The 17,903-nt window shown below is 41.4% G+C and overlaps 1 protein-coding gene across 1 annotated transcript in view; it reads right to left on the bottom strand.

Moving 5' to 3' along the window:
- Positions 1-17,903, bottom strand: part of plxna4 (plexin A4) — a 189,521-nt gene that overhangs the window by 27,788 nt on the left and 143,830 nt on the right. Inside the window, exons 9-20 of the mRNA XM_070929103.1 lie at positions 17,432-17,632; positions 16,463-16,559; positions 14,673-14,863; positions 10,977-11,128; positions 9,546-9,669; positions 8,219-8,355; positions 7,434-7,601; positions 7,008-7,101; positions 4,840-5,079; positions 4,113-4,259; positions 3,046-3,280; positions 2,431-2,573 (exon numbers count right to left, since the gene is read on the bottom strand). Coding sequence (XP_070785204.1) covers positions 2,431-2,573; positions 3,046-3,280; positions 4,113-4,259; positions 4,840-5,079; positions 7,008-7,101; positions 7,434-7,601; positions 8,219-8,355; positions 9,546-9,669; positions 10,977-11,128; positions 14,673-14,863; positions 16,463-16,559; positions 17,432-17,632 — 1,929 coding nt within the window. The remainder of the gene's footprint in view (positions 1-2,430; positions 2,574-3,045; positions 3,281-4,112; positions 4,260-4,839; positions 5,080-7,007; positions 7,102-7,433; positions 7,602-8,218; positions 8,356-9,545; positions 9,670-10,976; positions 11,129-14,672; positions 14,864-16,462; positions 16,560-17,431; positions 17,633-17,903) is intronic.

Here is a 17,903-nt window from a genome sequence, read left to right as displayed (position 1 = left end):
AATGTTCACTTGACTGAAATACATTAAAAATAACAAGGAGGGAAAAAAGTACAGATTCTGTGTGACACATTTAAGGTGATGACATACAGACCTAATTAGTCATCAGTTCATTTGAATGCAATATCATCTCTGCTCCATAATCAAATACATCTTTATATAGGCACAGACACATTAACATGAGTTGAATTGTGTCAACAAAGTTTTATATTTCATATAATAATGATCATAATTAATGTGTTCATATCAGGTTTATATATATATATGCTATATTAACAAAAGCTTAAACATGAAAATCTGTATATTAATAAATTAATTCATGTATAGTTTCTCTACTTAAATGTTCAATTATCAGTTGGATGGAAAGCGGAGAGAAATAGAAAGAGAGAAAAAAAAAATAATCCAGGGAGATGAGGGGTAACATCTTCCAGCTTTTGTTACATTTAGTCTGAAGGTTGAGAATAAAGGCAGGAAAACACTGAGCCTCTGGAGGGAATGTTTATTACTTTGATGGCGTTGCGTTCCACACTAATGCAAGTAGAAAGGGAGTGCAGTGATGTGAATTCCCCTCATCTGAGCCCAGATTGTCCCTCCACCATTTATACTAGTCACTTGCTGCACATGCCTCCTTTCTCATTTTTTTTCATAAATAGCACCTATTGAGATTATGTTGGGTTTTTTTTTTATCTGTCAAGAGCACTCGTGGTAAGACAGCATCTCTTTGTGCCCAATGCAGCTGTCAACCAGCATATGTTCTGTCTTTTTACCTTTCCTGGAGGAACCCCTTGTAATCTGCTGGGAGCTATTGTTAAGTTGCAAGTCTAATTTCATACCGCCTGACAAGATGTGTACAGCGTTTGTGTGTGCATGTGTGTTTTGAGTGTTAGCATTTGTCTGCTTTGTGCATATACAGTATGTATGAGGGTGTGAATACATGGAAATGTGGGGAAAAACTTGTGTATGTGTTCATGTGCATGTTTTCTCCCTTCTGTGGTATTCACCCAAATAAACTGTGAATGTTTAAGCGTTACAGACCCCACAAATGTATTGTATAGTACCATAACCAACATGTCTCTTAGGATTACTAGGAGACAGTACATAAAAACAGTATAATGTCCTGACCCACACACAATCTCCATGGGAACACTGGAATATTTGAGTTTGACACGTTGGCAGGTGGAGCAGTAAAACTATTATGGCTGCTGAAACTGAATTGTTTCCTTACAGATCAAGAGGGGAATGGGAAATATAATGGCTGAAAGAAAAATCATTCAAAAGCAGAAAACAAAATGGGATTCAAGTGTAATTGTTGGGAAAATGGTTTTGACTGCTAATAATAAACAACAGTTACAAGGAACAAATACAATGTCAAGAAACAGGTGACACATCCCAGGCTATATTTTAATATCTTAATACATGTAATTCTCATTTTAATTGAGTGCCTGACATGTTTTTAAATATGTTAGTAATGAGCAAACTTCCCATCGTTTCAGTAATCCTAGACAGACTTTCCCTCACCTGTGGTATTTATAACTGTCTACAGCCCACAGCCAAAGACTTGACTTAAAATTCTCAGACACATCAATAACAATTAAGGAGCCGTCAGCTGCCTAAGACAAGCCTGCTGCTTTTTTCATTAGGCTCCTATTCCACATTATACTCCTCATACAGTTCGACATTTATACCAATTAAAACATAATTAATATTGCTTATTACTGGGAAATTCTCATCAGGGATAGAGTGGCCAACCCTGAGGGCAGTGAATCGGGGGTCCATCATTCTCTTAATGGAACAAGACGACCTGCTCAATTACGGCTGTCTATCAATGTCACCACTGGGGATAAATGACTTGATTTTTTTCTTTTGCTTTTCTCCCTCTGATTGACTTTTAATTTGTTTTTGAGGAGGAGAGAGAAAACGGCGCGGTGTCTCGTATCGTTTGAGTTATTAATGAGAGCGCGCTGCTGATTTGAGGGCTGCCTTGTTTGTTTTTGAAAAAGTGTTGCTGTCGGCCGTCAAAAGTCTTTTGTTTACCAGACAGCAACACAAACAACATCAGCGTCAATTTCACCTACTGTGACCCACCACATTGTTAATTTGCTTGCTCATTTTGCTCTCTTTTCAAATAAGGCTAATTGCATTGTAATCGCATTCAACTGGTAGTAGGACACTTAATTGACTAGGAAATTGGTATCAACTTCTTACAAGAACTCTGAAGAAGTTGATTTTTTTTCCCCTATGTACAAGGTATTTTCCGATCATCAACACAAAATCTCCACAATAGGACACCTGCAGAATGTAAATATTATTAAGTCAATATAACAAAAGCCATTTCAGCCAATTACAAGGTGGCCCTTCATTAAAACAGACACTGACTAAAGGGGGTACACTCCATATGTAATATTTGAGTATCAGTGAAACGTTGTACCGTACCTCCAGATCTCTGAGTACAGGATGTTCCTCGATGCCTGGGAAAAGGACCCTCATGGTGTAGGTCCTGTAGTCCAAGAAGGGGATTCCTGCTCCATCCAGATCACTGGTTAGCTCATGAATGTCTGTTTGAAGTTCTGCAAAAGCTGATGGATAAACCATATACACAAAGCAGATTTTTATTTTATAGCAAAACAGGCTTATGATAGTATTTTGACCTATGATCTCAGAGTCAATTGATACAGTATTAGATATATAAACATAAAAGTATAGCTTAAGTGGGGCTGGCAGTACTGAATACCATAAAAACAGTTTAGCACATATTCTATTTTTACCTCACTCATCAGCAAGTTCACTCTGCAAATGCAACTTTTATTTCTGTCACGCCTTTTTTTTAAATAATTTTAATATTCACATTTACAGAGTTGTAAATAGAAAATACTTTTCACAAGATGAAGATGGTGAGATTTGACATTTTGTTCTAAACAGTAAATAAATAAATAACAGAGTAAATAAATAATTCAAAATGTTTTGAACAATTCCAAGGTAGCAAAGTTTCTTCCATCTATTGAGGAAGAAACCATATAACCATACTACACCTCAGCATCAACCTCTTACCCTCTTTGCACTCCAGAGCCACACGTGACTCGAGGTTGTCCATCTGCATCTGCAGCCTCTTCAAGGTCAGGTCACTCTCACGGGACTTGCGCTTGTAGGCGATGAGCACCACCACGATGAAGAGGATGAGCAGGGCGCCGGCTGCTGCAATGCCAATGATTGCCGTGCTGCTGAGCGGGCTGTCGGACGTGATGTGGACCACACCCGGGGAAAACTCGATACCACCCACGCGTGCCTTGTGATAGTGAAAGATAAAGAGGCAGATTATACTTACTGCATGCATGTACTAAACATGAATACACAATTTACTTCTTAGAAAGGTTTTCATAGGGGAGGGCTATATGTTAGTATCTTGTGTGGATACTTAAAACATGAGACAAGTGCTTCAATACATCAGAGATTTAATCAGAGAAGAGCTTCATTTAAATATCACTTCAGCAATCACACTTGGAAAAGGTTCCATAATTTGACCCTCAGAAAAGGAGAAATGGGTGGCCATCAAACTCACAAGGAAGTATGGTATTCTTCAAGGCAAAACATATCACGAATATATATGAACCATAACATAATATTGCCTCTGTGAATCAGTTTTAGGTGTCTGTCTTCAAAATCAAGGTCAGAGCTCAGACGGACATATTGATTTATCTGTGTACACACTTATGTTTATTTGTGCATCTACTAACTGTTTTACAATAATGTGTCCACGCTGGGTTCAGGTGGTAACATCAGGAAGCGCTTTGTTCAAAGTGGTCCCTCTTTAAACCACAAATGGAATCTTTATTGAGTTTGCCAGGGCCCTAATCCTTCTTATTGAAGGCTTATTTGTTTTTTTTGTCTGCTTGTGGGCAGTAACAGGAACCACACAGCTGATTGGATTAGAGCTGTAGTCTGTCTCAAAGTGGACCAGAAGACAGATAGAAAGCAACACGAGGAATGCCCGTCTGTCTGTCAAACTGTCAATCGATTTGTAGGTCTGTCTGCCTGCCTTCTCCACCACAGTCTGCCTATCTGTCGTGTGTCTCTTTCTCTCTCTCTCTCACGTCTTTAACATGTGCTGCGTCACTCACCAGGACCTTGTGTCGACCCGTCAGGTTGGGTGACTCACAGAGCAGCTGGGTTTCTGACACTGTTAACATGCAGGGCTTCTCGCCAATCAGAACTGTGTAGTTCAGCTTTCCATTACCACTATTGGTTGGTGGAAGGAAGTTCCGCCCCTGCAGGAGAGAATTCATGCATAATTAGAGTTTGTATTGTTAGAGGGAGGGGTAAGAGAGTTAGGGGTCAAACAAGGCATTTATATCTATACTGATCGTACTGCAAATTGACATACAAATATGTTATGGGGGGGTCGACATTATGGTCTGCAATATGTATGTGATTAGTATAGGCAGAGATGTCTATACCTTTAATATTAATCTAACAGGAACACTGAGTGTGTTTGCTTCTGATAGTCTTCCATACAATCATCAATATATGTTGAACATAGAGCTCGTGATATGGTTGAAATCAATATTACAATATTAAAAATAACCTTTCCGATATTAAATTTCACAACATGTAATCCAAATTACATTGATGTGTGATGCGCATGTCTGTGTTTCACACATGTTCAACAAAATCTGCTTTATTTGCTAGTTTTTAATGACAATTTGATCGGAATCACTGATTTGGACAACTGTTTTGTGAAATGCTAAATGCACCATGGTGTATATAGTATGATTCCTCTGAAAGTCAATAACTTACAATCAATAAAGAGTGATTGTAACTAAGTGCTGGTAATATCTATCCTCCTACCTTCAGTATAATGGGTGACCCAGGTTTAAGCTCCAGCACCCCAGACACACTGAGTGGTTCAAACTCAGGATTGGGGTAGTAGATAAAGTTGGTGTTATTGAGTGCCATCAGAGCCTGCACATCATCCAGTTTAAAGCCAAACTCATCTGGTTTTTCTGGCACCTCTTGCTGCCTTGCCAGACTGATGGGCAGCTCTGGGGCCTGGCACAGCATGGATGTCGGGCTGAGCACCTGACACAACTGGTAGAAGACAGAGAGAGACGGGAGAAGTTAAATTATGTTTCATTTCGTCCTTTGTTATGCACATTTTGGAAGGTGTTGTGGTGCTTTCCATCTTACTGAAGATACTGTGAGTGACTATGTATCGGTCCACATTATTAATTTCATTTATGATGTCTGGATCTCAATATACCTCATACTCAAATTATAACCAAGTTCCCTGTTACTGATGAACTGCCACTTGAACATGCACCAACTTTACTCTATGCCAAGACATCCCATCAACAGTTAGTGTGAATCTTTTATGCCACAGGTTTACATTTCACTAAGCCCACTGGAGACTCTATTCAAACTGGAAGCTCCTCTATTTCAAAAAGTGCAAAGAAGAACCTGTTGGAGTATTTTCCTCAAAGAAAGCCCCCAAATGAGGTGTAGTTAGGGAGCGTGTGCGGTCTCACCACAATCAGGCTTTGATGTGTGAAGATCCAGGAGTGATAACTAGGTCTTACCCTTCCTTCATTACCCTCTAGAAAGACACCCCCACCCTCTCATCACTTCTATATTCCCTGTTCCTTTATTCTTCTCTCTTTGACACATTCTTATTCTGTCACTCATCTTTTTCTATACCATTTTACTGCTCAATTACAGTGTGTCTTACATCTTTTTTTCGCCGTCTTGTCTCACTCGTTTTGGGGTTCTCTGTCTGTGTCCTGGTCTTTCATTTGACATGTTATGCAGTTTAAATCCTTCCTCTTTATTAAAGAAGGAATAAAGAAGAAGGAATAAATCCTTCTTCTTGATTCACATCTCTAAGCCAGTTTTATGAACAAGAATAGATTGTCCGATCTGTCATTGTCATGCCACACGCCCTTCAATATCCCTCTAACATCTCCATTCCTCTCCGTCTGTCAGGGCATTGACAAATCAACCGCAAGCAGAGGTCTCATTCACAGACATTTCCGTCTCATTCACAGACATTTCACATTTCCACAGTAACCTCTTCAAAGCAAGCCACTCAAACTATTGCCAGTCACTCTAATTGGCTCCTCGAACATCAAACTTGACAAATCCTGCAAGGTCTTCAGGACATCACTGACACGTATCCTATACTGCAGCAGGAAGGTAATGACAAAAAAAATCCTTTCCATGCACAAATGTTGCTTGAAAATGCTTTGGATGTTTATTTTTGTTTCCCTCTCATTCAGTCCAAAACTGAGCTACATTAGACTGAGAAAGTGAGATGTGGGGTCAAATTATCTGTTGGCACATTTAATTTATGTTGGTTCAAGGTACAAGCGGCCTGAACAGTAGCTTGAGACACAATGCCCTGTACAGGTATATATGAGCACAGATGTTAAACGTGGTGCAAGGTCGTGCACAAATGGACCATGAAGATATCATTACCGCCTTTTGTTACTCCCTCTTCTTTCAATCAGATCACAGAGACTCTTGTATGGCTTTATCTATCCTCCCCTGGGTAAAGGGGTGAATAGAGGGTAGAAGAATTTGATGAGGGCCAATCTCTGTGGTTTAGTTCAGTGTCAAAACTTCCCTGCTGTTACAAAGGTGTGGAGAGGAATTACATCATTTGCTATTAATTCAAATGCAACCTGTTGATTTCCACTATGCCCTCTCAGTGTTCTCTGAGTTTTTTCCTTGACCCATTTACCTAAAAGTGGCACTGAGGCATTTAGTCATGCTCTGGAAAAAAGAAAATTACTCTGGCATTCACTATGGCTGACTTCCTCTGGGACGTCTCGCTGACAAGGGAAGGTGGAGACTTAGAAACACCGGTGGTGGTAGAGATATTTCATTGACTCTGTGTGTGTGTGTGTGTGTGTGTGTATAAACCTCCTTCAGGTATACGACCTTGGATTTATTTTTACCAAGATGACACACACGAGGCAGCTTCTTTAATCACCCAAATGTCCGTGTATGCAATCACTTACATTGAGTGTCTCATGGCTGTTGTATTTGGCTCTGATGAGTGGGGTCTGAATGATGTCCAGGTTAGTTCCCGTCACTGTCACTGGGGTATGTCCACTGTGAGAGGGGAGAAGATTGACAACAAGATGAAATGGATAGTTCAGATTGTTTTGACAGATGGTGATATAAATGACTCACTGGGAGTGATATTGATGCTTGGATAGCTCAGGCTGTTGGTGCAAAATTATGATGTTGTAGATTTTAGATTTTTTGTAGATGGTTAAATCTTCTTTGGATTTTTGGATGTCTTTGCTTCTGACAAGCGCCCGCTTTAATGGGATATGTCCATCCACAGGATCCATAGCATGCATCAGTGTCCATTACCTCTGAGTAACATGCAAGCTTTTGTCAAAACGGTTAACTGACATAAATGTGCTCTTGCATCGTACCTGTAGATGCTCCACTCAGGCTCTATCTTGGTGATGGTGGGATCTTCCACATACTCAAACCGCAGGTCTTTCTGGAGGTGAGCCTTGTCTATGCTCACAGACACAGACACGTTTCCATAGCCATTCAGCGAAGCATGCGTTCTGCAAGTGAGCCACTGTCCACCTCTCCTAAAGTGATGAAAAACTAGTTATATTAGTTAGTTATAGACAATGCAGTTACCTAATATAGACAATAAATACAATATATTGCATTGTGTTGCCACTCAGGAGTTATCTCTCCAGCTGTTTATCACTGTTAGTACAGACTACTAAATTATTCAAAAACCAATATCAATTTAATATTTAAGATGGTTGAATGGTTGCTTAAGTGGACATGGATAGATAGCTTATTGACTGGACTTGGAGTTGTGCATTGATCAGTCGTAAGTGGTAGATTACAATGATATAATAATGTCTTTTTGCAATAATGTATACTCTAAGAAAATTACATTTCCAATTTGTTAAAAAAAATATATTTATCAAGCAAAAAATTTACCATTGCTAAATAACAGATTGAAGCTTCATAATTTAAAAAAATGATAGACGATTCCTTGATCACCACCATTTTTCCTCCCAGGATATTTAATTATTGTCTCAGTTTATGTGGGGAAAAATTGATCTAGCAGAGTTGAGAGCTGTCAGAGGGGTTTACTCCCTGTAGTTTGACTAACACTGGCTTTGACTGAGCTTTTAATTGACTGTTTAAGTGTGTTTGGCAGGTCAGCTCTGGCTTGTTCTCCACTAACCTCAGATAAGTGCACGGCTGGTCCTTAAACATGATTGACACATTGCTCCCCGCATCAAGGTGGCTGCCAGTGATGTTGACAATGGTTCCCCCAGAGACGGGCCCTCGGCTGGGCTTGAGGTTGATAATCCTTGGGATCTGGAGAGAGGGCAGAGGTTGAAAGGTCAGAAGTCAATCAGAGGGTGGAATCAAGGTGAATTAAAGAGGGAAAATAAATGCATAACAGTGAAAGTCTAATACTCACGGACCATAAACTAATCAGTAAAGGTGAACCAGAATCAGGCAGTATTCAAAGTATGGGGCGAAATTATAGAAATCCTCAAAGAGCGGACAATAAATAAGAGAGGTGGAAAATAGTGCTGAGTGCTGTTTTTTATATGCTACGAATAATGCTGCGAATAAATCAAAATGTCTATTTATTTTATTTATCTGATATTATACAGGATAAAATCTACTGATTGAGCATTCTCAGCTATAAAGGCCTCTGAGTGTTGATATAAAGTATACCTGCACTCACTAATCCCATTTACATACAATATACTGTGGTGGAAAGCTTTCACATTCAAGTGACACAGCAGCAGCTGATGTAGTCCACTGGAAGCGGGGCATAAAGTAAATCCTCCTCCAGTTCATCTGGCCTTCTTATAATCTCATCTTCAGCCTGCTGTGTGGTGTGACATCTAGACCTAACATCATATAATCCTGTACAGGGACCCCATTGAGAAATAAACCTCGGCCAGCAGCCCATTAATGGATGGCAGTAAAAATGATATCCCTGCGTAAAACGAGTACATAATGGCAACAACTGCAAATTTATTTCGGAGTGTGCGAGTGTGTGTGACTGATGCTGATTAATTGTGTGCAGAGTGAGTGTTGGAAGAACAAAGCGAGTCTGTTATGTGTGTTTTTGTGTTCATGTCAGAAAAATGTTTTTATAACCATCAGTGTTTCCTTCTCATTCGGCGCTCATTAGTGACTGCCAGTTATGTGTCAGTGCTGATGCACACATGAGAGAAATGATGAGAGGGAGATTCTTGGTGAGAACTGCAACCGTGTGGGATAACAGCCAAATATACAAGGAAACCAACATGTACATACTGTATTAACACAGACGGTGAGAACACAGTCCCACAGGAGCTAACATGCAGAGGGTGACATATGCAGCATGGGTGCCTTCCTGCTCACAGAGGCAAAATACTGTATGTAATGAATCCATCTGGAGTCTCTTTAACCAATCAAATAGTCAGAGGGAACCACAGTGATGTAGAACATGTACATGTTAATACACGTTAATACAAAAAGATCAGATATTGAAAGCATAGACTCACCACAAAATAGTAGTACTTGGAGGACTTTGCCATGAATTCTGGTCTGCACTCTCCGACCCCGACACAGACCTGCACGTTTCCAGTATACTGGCTCTTCTCTGCTTTACCCATCTCACACACAATCCTGGAAACACACATTAGCATAATTGTGGAATATGTTAGAAAAATATGGAAATGCATATACAGACACACCCAAATGTATATGCCACACACAAAAAATGCCTATACGAAAACCTTCAGAAAATCCTGCAGCAGTTCACCTTGCCTGCAAATGCAGAGCAGATTATGTAGTAAGAATGGACCCAAACCTCTGTTAAAACCTCAGTAAAATAATGTATTATTTGGCAGAGACTTCACCTCCAGCGCACTGCCAACTTGTGGGAGAAAAAGGAAAAAGTCTCTATCCTTTTACATATGACCTCAAATACAGCTACCTCTTCTGCTGGGTCAGCATTTGCTTAGAAAGTGCTGGCACACAACTTACTTTCTAAGCAGAAGAGGCACTGGGTCTGTTGATAAGCCAACTTTAAACTAGTTTAAAATAATTTGATAGACGGCACCTGTAAGGAACCAAAGCTCTGGATTAAACCCAAATGTCAACTAAATGTAACCTCCTGAACTTTCTAAAATGATTACGGGACTGTGTGTGGTTGAGTGTGTCAGTGCCTGTGTGTGTGCTACTATGAAATATGGGGGCCTGAGTTGTTACCTGCTGCCCACAGCAGTACACATACAAGTCTCTTGTACTCTATGTGCACCGCTGTAATTTGAAGTCAAACTCCAATTTCTTCTGGTCTAGGGATTAGGCCAATTTAGCATTAGTTCACTGGTTATTACATAGTCTCTCTCTCTGTGTTACTCACCTTCTCTCTTGCTGCCTTACACACTCAGGCACACATGCACACAAACAGCCTGAGGTGAGTACTCTGACTCATGATCAGTTGGTCATGCTGACTTGTTATGGCTCGGCCGTGTGGGTAACACAGGTAACACAGTGTTGTACCTGTGTGTGACTCAAGTGTCTTGTTCCCTGTAGGGCATGAACTGTTCAGCTGTGGTCAAAGTGCTTTAAATGGGATTGTGGCAAGCGAAGGGAGAGCAGAAACATTATGCTGAATTCATGATTTAGCTTTGCTGCCGCTCCATATAGTTTGACTTCTCCCTATGGTTCCAGTGCAGCTGGAAAAACTGTATTCATAGATATTATGTACATTTTGGTTGACAAAATGGGGAATGACTATACAGCAAAGATCATTACAACCTGTAATTATGAGTGTATGTACTATTAATAGCTGCTATCAACTGGCTGCTGCCTCAAATGGGACTTAAGCTTTGCAGGAATGTAAATTAGAGGCTAGGTAAGAACGTGCCATTTACTACTCAGGGCTGCTGATGTTTTATATTCAGTCATCAATATAAAATGTGACTTACTGTTCAGCAGGGATGTAGCCCTCACGTATGGGGGTGCAATCCACTTCGGCCACCTTCACGTTATCCTGAATCTCTCTGAACTCCAGTCCAAGGTTCTCACCACGGATAGTCACGAGCGTGCCGCCCTCCCTGGGACCCCGGAGAGGGGTGATCTGTTGAAATAAAAATCTAGACTGATGATTTTGGAGATATGATTTTGTTTTGTTTTCCTAAACAACGAGCATTAGTTCACTTCACAAAGCAATTTGCTCACAATATAAGCTCCGACTGGGGAGAAGAAGAAGATGAGAGGAAGTTGAATTTAAAACCCATAATCAGTGAAATTTTAGATGTGAAAAGTAAAAGCAATACAAGTGACACTCAATTTGTTTCTCTCTCCTGTGTCTCCAAGTATATTTTGTAAAATATGTCATTTCTATACTTAGTAACTCAAATGTTTTAAATGTATGTAATGTCAACAAAAAATATTCAATGTATTAACATAATACATCTATCTGTCAATCTGTCTATCTATCTCCATTAGGTGCAATATGTCTCTCAGTCCCGCGTCCATAGTGTATACAGATCTCAGTCTTTAGCTTTATAGGCCATTATTTTAAAATACAACTTTATTACAATTTATCTGAAATTAGGATGTCAAACTATTTGAAGATCCACAGCGTTATCACGAGAGAGCTTCAAGCTTATTTTAGCCAAAATGATAACTTCCCAAATGGTGTGATAAAGAGTGTCAGTCAGTCTACAATGTTCCTACTTCTTAGTGGTTTGGTTCCTGTGAAAGCCCTCTGTAAAAGCAACAGAGGGTCAACAACAGGTGTAGAAGGACAGTAAAGAATGATAGCTATATATTCATTTTCAATTCTTTGGGGATAAGGGTTAAGGGTGTTCTTTTCACACATTATGTAACTCAGGAAGAAATTACATTGCTGGGTAGGAAGGTGGGAGGATGGGAGAGATGACTGCAGAAAAGAGACAATAAACGTCAAAACAACAGCTGCAGGGAGAGCTAAGGGGTCAAGACTTAGGGTCAAGGGATTGTCATTTCTCAATCCTGTATTAACAGAAAAGCACAACAATATATTATGTAAGAGTAACTTAAAACTTGGCATTGGGTGACATCTCTGCAGTAATCACAGTGTCCTTTGATTTATCAGTAACATCTCTCATTGTTGATGAGGCGGTTCCAACATCCATCAGCACTTTACTCACACAATTACTTTTTGGCCAACGAGAGTGTGTGTGCCTACACATCATCAGGCCGGCCCAGATGGATGGATGTTAGAGACGGACACAGAATAGTCTGTTCCTATCCGTCTCTGCCAAATAGAAGTCCTCCATGCTGCAGACAGGGGCCCAGATTTAATGGTGCTGTGTCACCAGCCCCCTGAAAAATAGTGATCCCAAGGATTTTCACTGAGGATGAGACTCTCATTGCCTCTCTGCTCGGTTTATAGTTGGCAGCATGACCCCCTGTGGTGTTCACAGGTGGGGTGCTGAGTGAGTGAGAGAGTGTGTGTGTGTGTGTGTGTGTGGGGGGGGGGGGTTATCTTATGGCTTGAAGCTCTTGCTTGTTGTAGTATGATAATCCTTATGTTACTACCGCATGTGCATCAAACATTTTAATTTGATTATTTGATTATTTTTTCAAAGAAGTGAACTAAAACAAATTGAACTAGCTGGGCTTGAAGGGAACTAGCCAATCGAATGACAGATGCAAGCTCAAGCCAGGTCATGCAAAACACAAGTCCTGTGGCTGCCATGTGGGAGATATCGTTATTGTATGGTTCAATGTCTCTGATTAATAAGGCTCCCTGCTGATATCTTAATGAAAAAAAGAGCCTTCTGGGAATGGTGCTATAATACATGCAATTAAAAAGATTGCACACAATGCATCGTGGGCTCTCCATTTATTTGCAAATACGGAGGATGGAGAGGAAGAAAGACTAAAAGAGAAATAGTGAAGGAGAAGGAAGAAGCAAAAGAATGAAAGAGAGCAGGAAAGACGCAATGAGGCGTTGATTAGATTTGTGACTTTGACAAGATAATTGACGGTTGGGTAGAGGCAAACGCTTAATCACTTCTCTCCCTCTCTCTTTCCATCCTTCTACGAGAGCCTCTCCCTCTCATATTGTTGATGGGAGATGTCATTATAATGAAGCGTATTAGAATGCATTAGGGCCCCGGCCGTCTTGGAAAAGTCCTCACTCCTCACCCTCTGACAGTTTTTATGGGGGACGTGAGAAGGCTGCAATATGTCCCTGCTGCAGCCTTAGGGATCTAAGGAGAAATACAGGGCCCGTCTCCAGGAATAAATCCACTGCTCGGGGTGAAGACAAACACTAGAGAGGAGGAATGATAGAGTGCACCTTACTGATCTAGACTCTTCAATAAGCGCAACAGGGGACAAAATATCAGCATCTTCTCATCACCTTTGATTTTGCCTGAATTGTACAATTTCCCCCTGGGGATCAATAAAGTATTTCTGATTCTGAAAAATAATCACAATGGATTGGGTTATCCATGAGTAGAGTAGACGATAATTAAGTCCCCTGCTTTGGAGACATTATTTGTACATGATCTGTGAAGATTCGTGTCAGATTCATGGTGCATTCAAGGTTACAAGAAACAACAGGGTTTACGGTGCTGCTTTCAGTGAATCTCCACCAAGGTTGGCCACTTATCTGTATGCTGGTCTATGTGGTATGATGTATACAGTGGAGAGCAGACAGTGGAGAAGGGATTATCCTATCATTCCTGTATCCCTCTTCCCACTCTCCGTCCAAACCCAACACTCCCCAAGACACCAAAGGGGATTCCCCCCTTCTGTCTTTTTTTATCCACGCTTTGCTTCATCCCTTCATCTCTAGTCAGTGACCATCTGCTCCTAACTCTGTTCCTTGGGAAAAGGATGCAGACAGGACCCTTATATCCATCATGGGGAAATGGGGAGGGTGCAGGGGTCTTCTTCCACCCCTTCAGCCTCATATGACTCTATTCTGGCTCAGTCTGCCCATCCGTCACCACCTCTCTTTCGTGTAAACCCAATCCATCCTCCTCTCCCTTCATCTCGGCTTCTTTCCATCCATCTTTCCTTTGTATCCTCTTATCCTTCATCTCACTGACCCTTATCCATTCTGCTGTTGCCCCTTTAATATATCTTGCACAGGTCAAGTCTATTTGCCTCACATGGTGTCAGTGGTTTTCAGCAGCATGGTGGGTTAAGTCAGGGTTTGTGTGAACATCTGTGCAGAGTTGATTGATAACTAGCAAGAAAGAGGATGATTTGTCTCTTTCTGGGCTTACATGGACGATCCAAGTGTTTGTATGTTCACATTGAAAGTAAGAGAGGAATAAATCCATTCAAAAATATCCCCTGTCCCACAACAGACATTTGAAAAGGCAGATTCACATGATTTCTATAATTGTGATTCTAGTTCATCATTATCATTTAAACTTTTGATGCATGAGAGATGTGTAACTGCACTGTAAAAGCGTGAAAAAGAAACGCACTGTCTCAAAAGTGATGAGTGTAAGTATGTTCCCATTAGTGCACTGTAATTATGTGTATGTGTGGCCTCTGATTTAAAAAGGCACTTGCATCAATGTTGGCATTGCAGGTGCTTATGTGTAAAGTATGTACTGAATGTGTGGTCATATGTGGACAATGATGCATGTGTGCCCTGGTGTGTGTCCCACCTGTGTGATCCGTGGGTGGGTGCACTTGCTGTTGATGCCGTTGTGCTCCAGCCACTGGTTCTCGGGGTGAGGACAGTGTTGCTTGAGGGTGCAGCGGTTCTCTCCTATACACCAAACACACCCAAACAGCGGGTCTGCCTTCAGACACAAACCACAGCTTCCACGCTGGGCATCGCACTTGTACAGATGGACTGTGCAGGAGGGAGGAAAGAAACAGAGAGAAGGACGGGAAGGAAATAAGGGGGAAGGAAGGGAAGACAGCAACGGCAGAGGGAGAGAGAGTGGAGAACTCAAGTGAACAACCTTTGTACAAATGATTACAGAACAGCAAATGCATGCAAATTTATTTTAGCCAAAAGCCTCTAAAATGATGGACAAACACTTCAAAAACACACAACAGACTAAAATTTGGGTTGTTTACCGAAATCGCTAAATGTCTGTCAGCTGCTGTTTGAATATGCGAACAACAAACCGAACATTTTGAGAGCGACATTCGTTGATATCTTCGTCTCATTATCTCTCTCTCTATCATCATCTCTATATACTCTCTGTCCCTCTCCCTCCCTCTCTTTTGAGTTTCCTACACTGCTGCCTCTCGCCTCTGCTAACCCACCACACATTTAACATATCATCTCCATGGCAACAGCCAGCCATTTTCTTTTTAATTGCCATTAGATGCATGTGTGATCTGTCCATCAAATGATGCCCTAGGACCGCTTCCTCCACAGGTAAACAAAGGCTGGCGGAGGGTAGAGGAGGATTCTCTAGTTCAGGCATCTCCCTCTCTTTTTCTAACTTTTGTTGCTTCTTTGATTTTACACTTATGCTCAAGGATATGTTTTGTACTCCGTATTTGACTCAGACACACATGTACACAACTGCAAACACACACAAACACTGTACAAACTTTGCCTTACAGCACAGTGTCATGTTGGCATATCATTCACATTTCAACAATACGTTTCTTGTGCCTGACTCCACTGCCTTTGGTTAGAATGAGTTGTTTTCCTGTCAGAGAACTACAACCCCCAGCATGCTGCCATTTTCCTGCCCCAGCATGGATCACTCACAGTGGTGGATCGCCAGTAGGCAAACTGAATCAAGCTCAGCAGCTGAATGCTGAATGCTAAAAAATTCAGCACTAAGCTGTCCTTCCACATATACTGAGAGTAAATTGAGAGTTGGACAGAAAAAATATCTCATATGCTCATGTATGTATCTATATGTTTTTTTCCATTACTGCACATTGATTTGCTGAGATGAGAAAAATGAGGAGGGGAGGAGAGAGGCAGTGGTGACGGAGATGGATAGATTGCCAAACTCCAAGAGAGGTGTTGACAGAGCAAAGAGAAACAGCTGAAAAGAAATAATGTTTGAGAGAAGGCAAGAAAATGGAGTTTAGAGAGTTGGGAAGAGACAGACAGACAACAGTGAAGTCCAGGAGAGACATACGGACAAATGGAGAGAGACAGGAGGGGAAAGAGAGACCTACAGAAGGAAAGCGGATGTGTTAAAGTTAACCACTCTACGCTGCAACATCAGGGGATGGATGCTGCACCTCAGCACACCGCCCGCCTGTTGCCATGGAGACCGACTCCAAGGGCAACAATGGGAAGGCAGTGGCTTTAATGTGTGTTTGTGTCTATGTGTGTGCAAAGTGAGAGTTTATAAGTGGCTATGTTGACTATGTGTGTGTGTGTGTGGTTTCCTTGTGAGTATTACACTATGGAAAGACATCATATGGATGTATGTATGTGTGTGCACATGCTCGTGACTACGTGCATGCTAACCTTTGTTGTTGGCGGGGTTGTCGATGCTGAAATCTCCGTTCCAGATGACTGTCAGCTCCACGGGAAGACTGCTCATCTCCATCCCATCATAGAAATACTATCACCATGGCAACCAGAGAGGGAAAGAGGGAGATACGGTAAAGAGAGTATGAGAGAGAGAAGCTGCTGAGCTACTTTAAACTGTCTATTATCTCTAAGTCCAAAAGCCTCAGGTATCACAATACTCTTTTGAATGCAAAACGCATCATCAACAAGTGCCTGTAGACACAGTGAATACACACATGAACTCACACACACACTGTACACACCAGAGAGCTTTTAAAGACGACATTATTTTTCATTTGGTTCTGTAACACTAGCAGCATGGAGAGTTGGTGCTAGAATCATAATTTGCCGCTAAATTACAGTTTCCCTCCTTCACTGCTCAATCAAAGTACAATATTTGGATTGTAGTGTGATTATGCACAGAAATCCCACAGACATCTCTACACACAGACACGGACACACACGGACACACACACACACACACACACACACACACACACATACACACACACAGAGTGATGAAGATAGACAGGAAGATGAGATGTTATTGTATCAACAGACGATTAGCATCAAGACCAGCATAAAGCCTCTTTCATGCTAGTCTTTCATTGCTGTCAATGCATTATTCAGTCAGTGAATGGAGCGTGATCGCAGGGATGGCCGTGTAGGAGAGACAAAGTCAGGCTCTTGTCTCATCTACCGACTGTCTAGCTAGAAGAGGAAAAACTTCAGCTGGAATGAGTGTGTGCGTGTGTCGCTGTATGCGTGTGAGAAAAATATATTATGGTCACTTTTGTAGGAACACTTTATAGAAATAGGGCGGTTTTACAGAGATTGTGTTGGTGTGTGGGTGGGTGGTAGTCAATGATGATATCCCACCAAAGCTGGCAAGTAAAGCACACATATGCACTCACTCAACCTCACCGATGTGTTTTGACACTGCACAGAGGAGCTGTTGAAGCGCAGGGCAGGAACTCTGTGCTCGTTTCCTTGGATGGTCAGCAGACACTCATACCCCCGCTGTCCAGACTGGGGCTGGGGGAGGTTCTTTGCCCTCAGGGTGATTGGCTTTACCACGTTGACTGGCACCAGGATCCTTTCTGCAGGCAGCAACTGGGGACAACCCTGGAAGAGAGACAAAAAGACAAGGTGTGCAACTATGAGTCTTATCACCAGGTTTAATGCATAATTGCAATTAGATTAATGTTACTCAAGGAGTGTCATTGTGCAATGTCATTTTTTAATCATTTAAACCTATTTGGAGACAGTAAGGATGGTTGCTAATTGCACCAGGAATATTCCAACAACATGACTGACATACAGTGAACTGTAAACTCGCAGAGCCATCAACACTCTCATCAGGTACAGTACTTCACAAACATCGGTTTAATTGAAT

The sequence above is a fragment of the Enoplosus armatus genome, chromosome 22 (assembly GCF_043641665.1).
Source record: "Enoplosus armatus isolate fEnoArm2 chromosome 22, fEnoArm2.hap1, whole genome shotgun sequence".
NCBI lineage: Eukaryota > Metazoa > Chordata > Actinopteri > Centrarchiformes > Enoplosidae > Enoplosus > Enoplosus armatus.
Note: the sequence above shows the minus strand (reverse complement) of the source record. Positions and strands in the feature narration are given on the sequence as shown.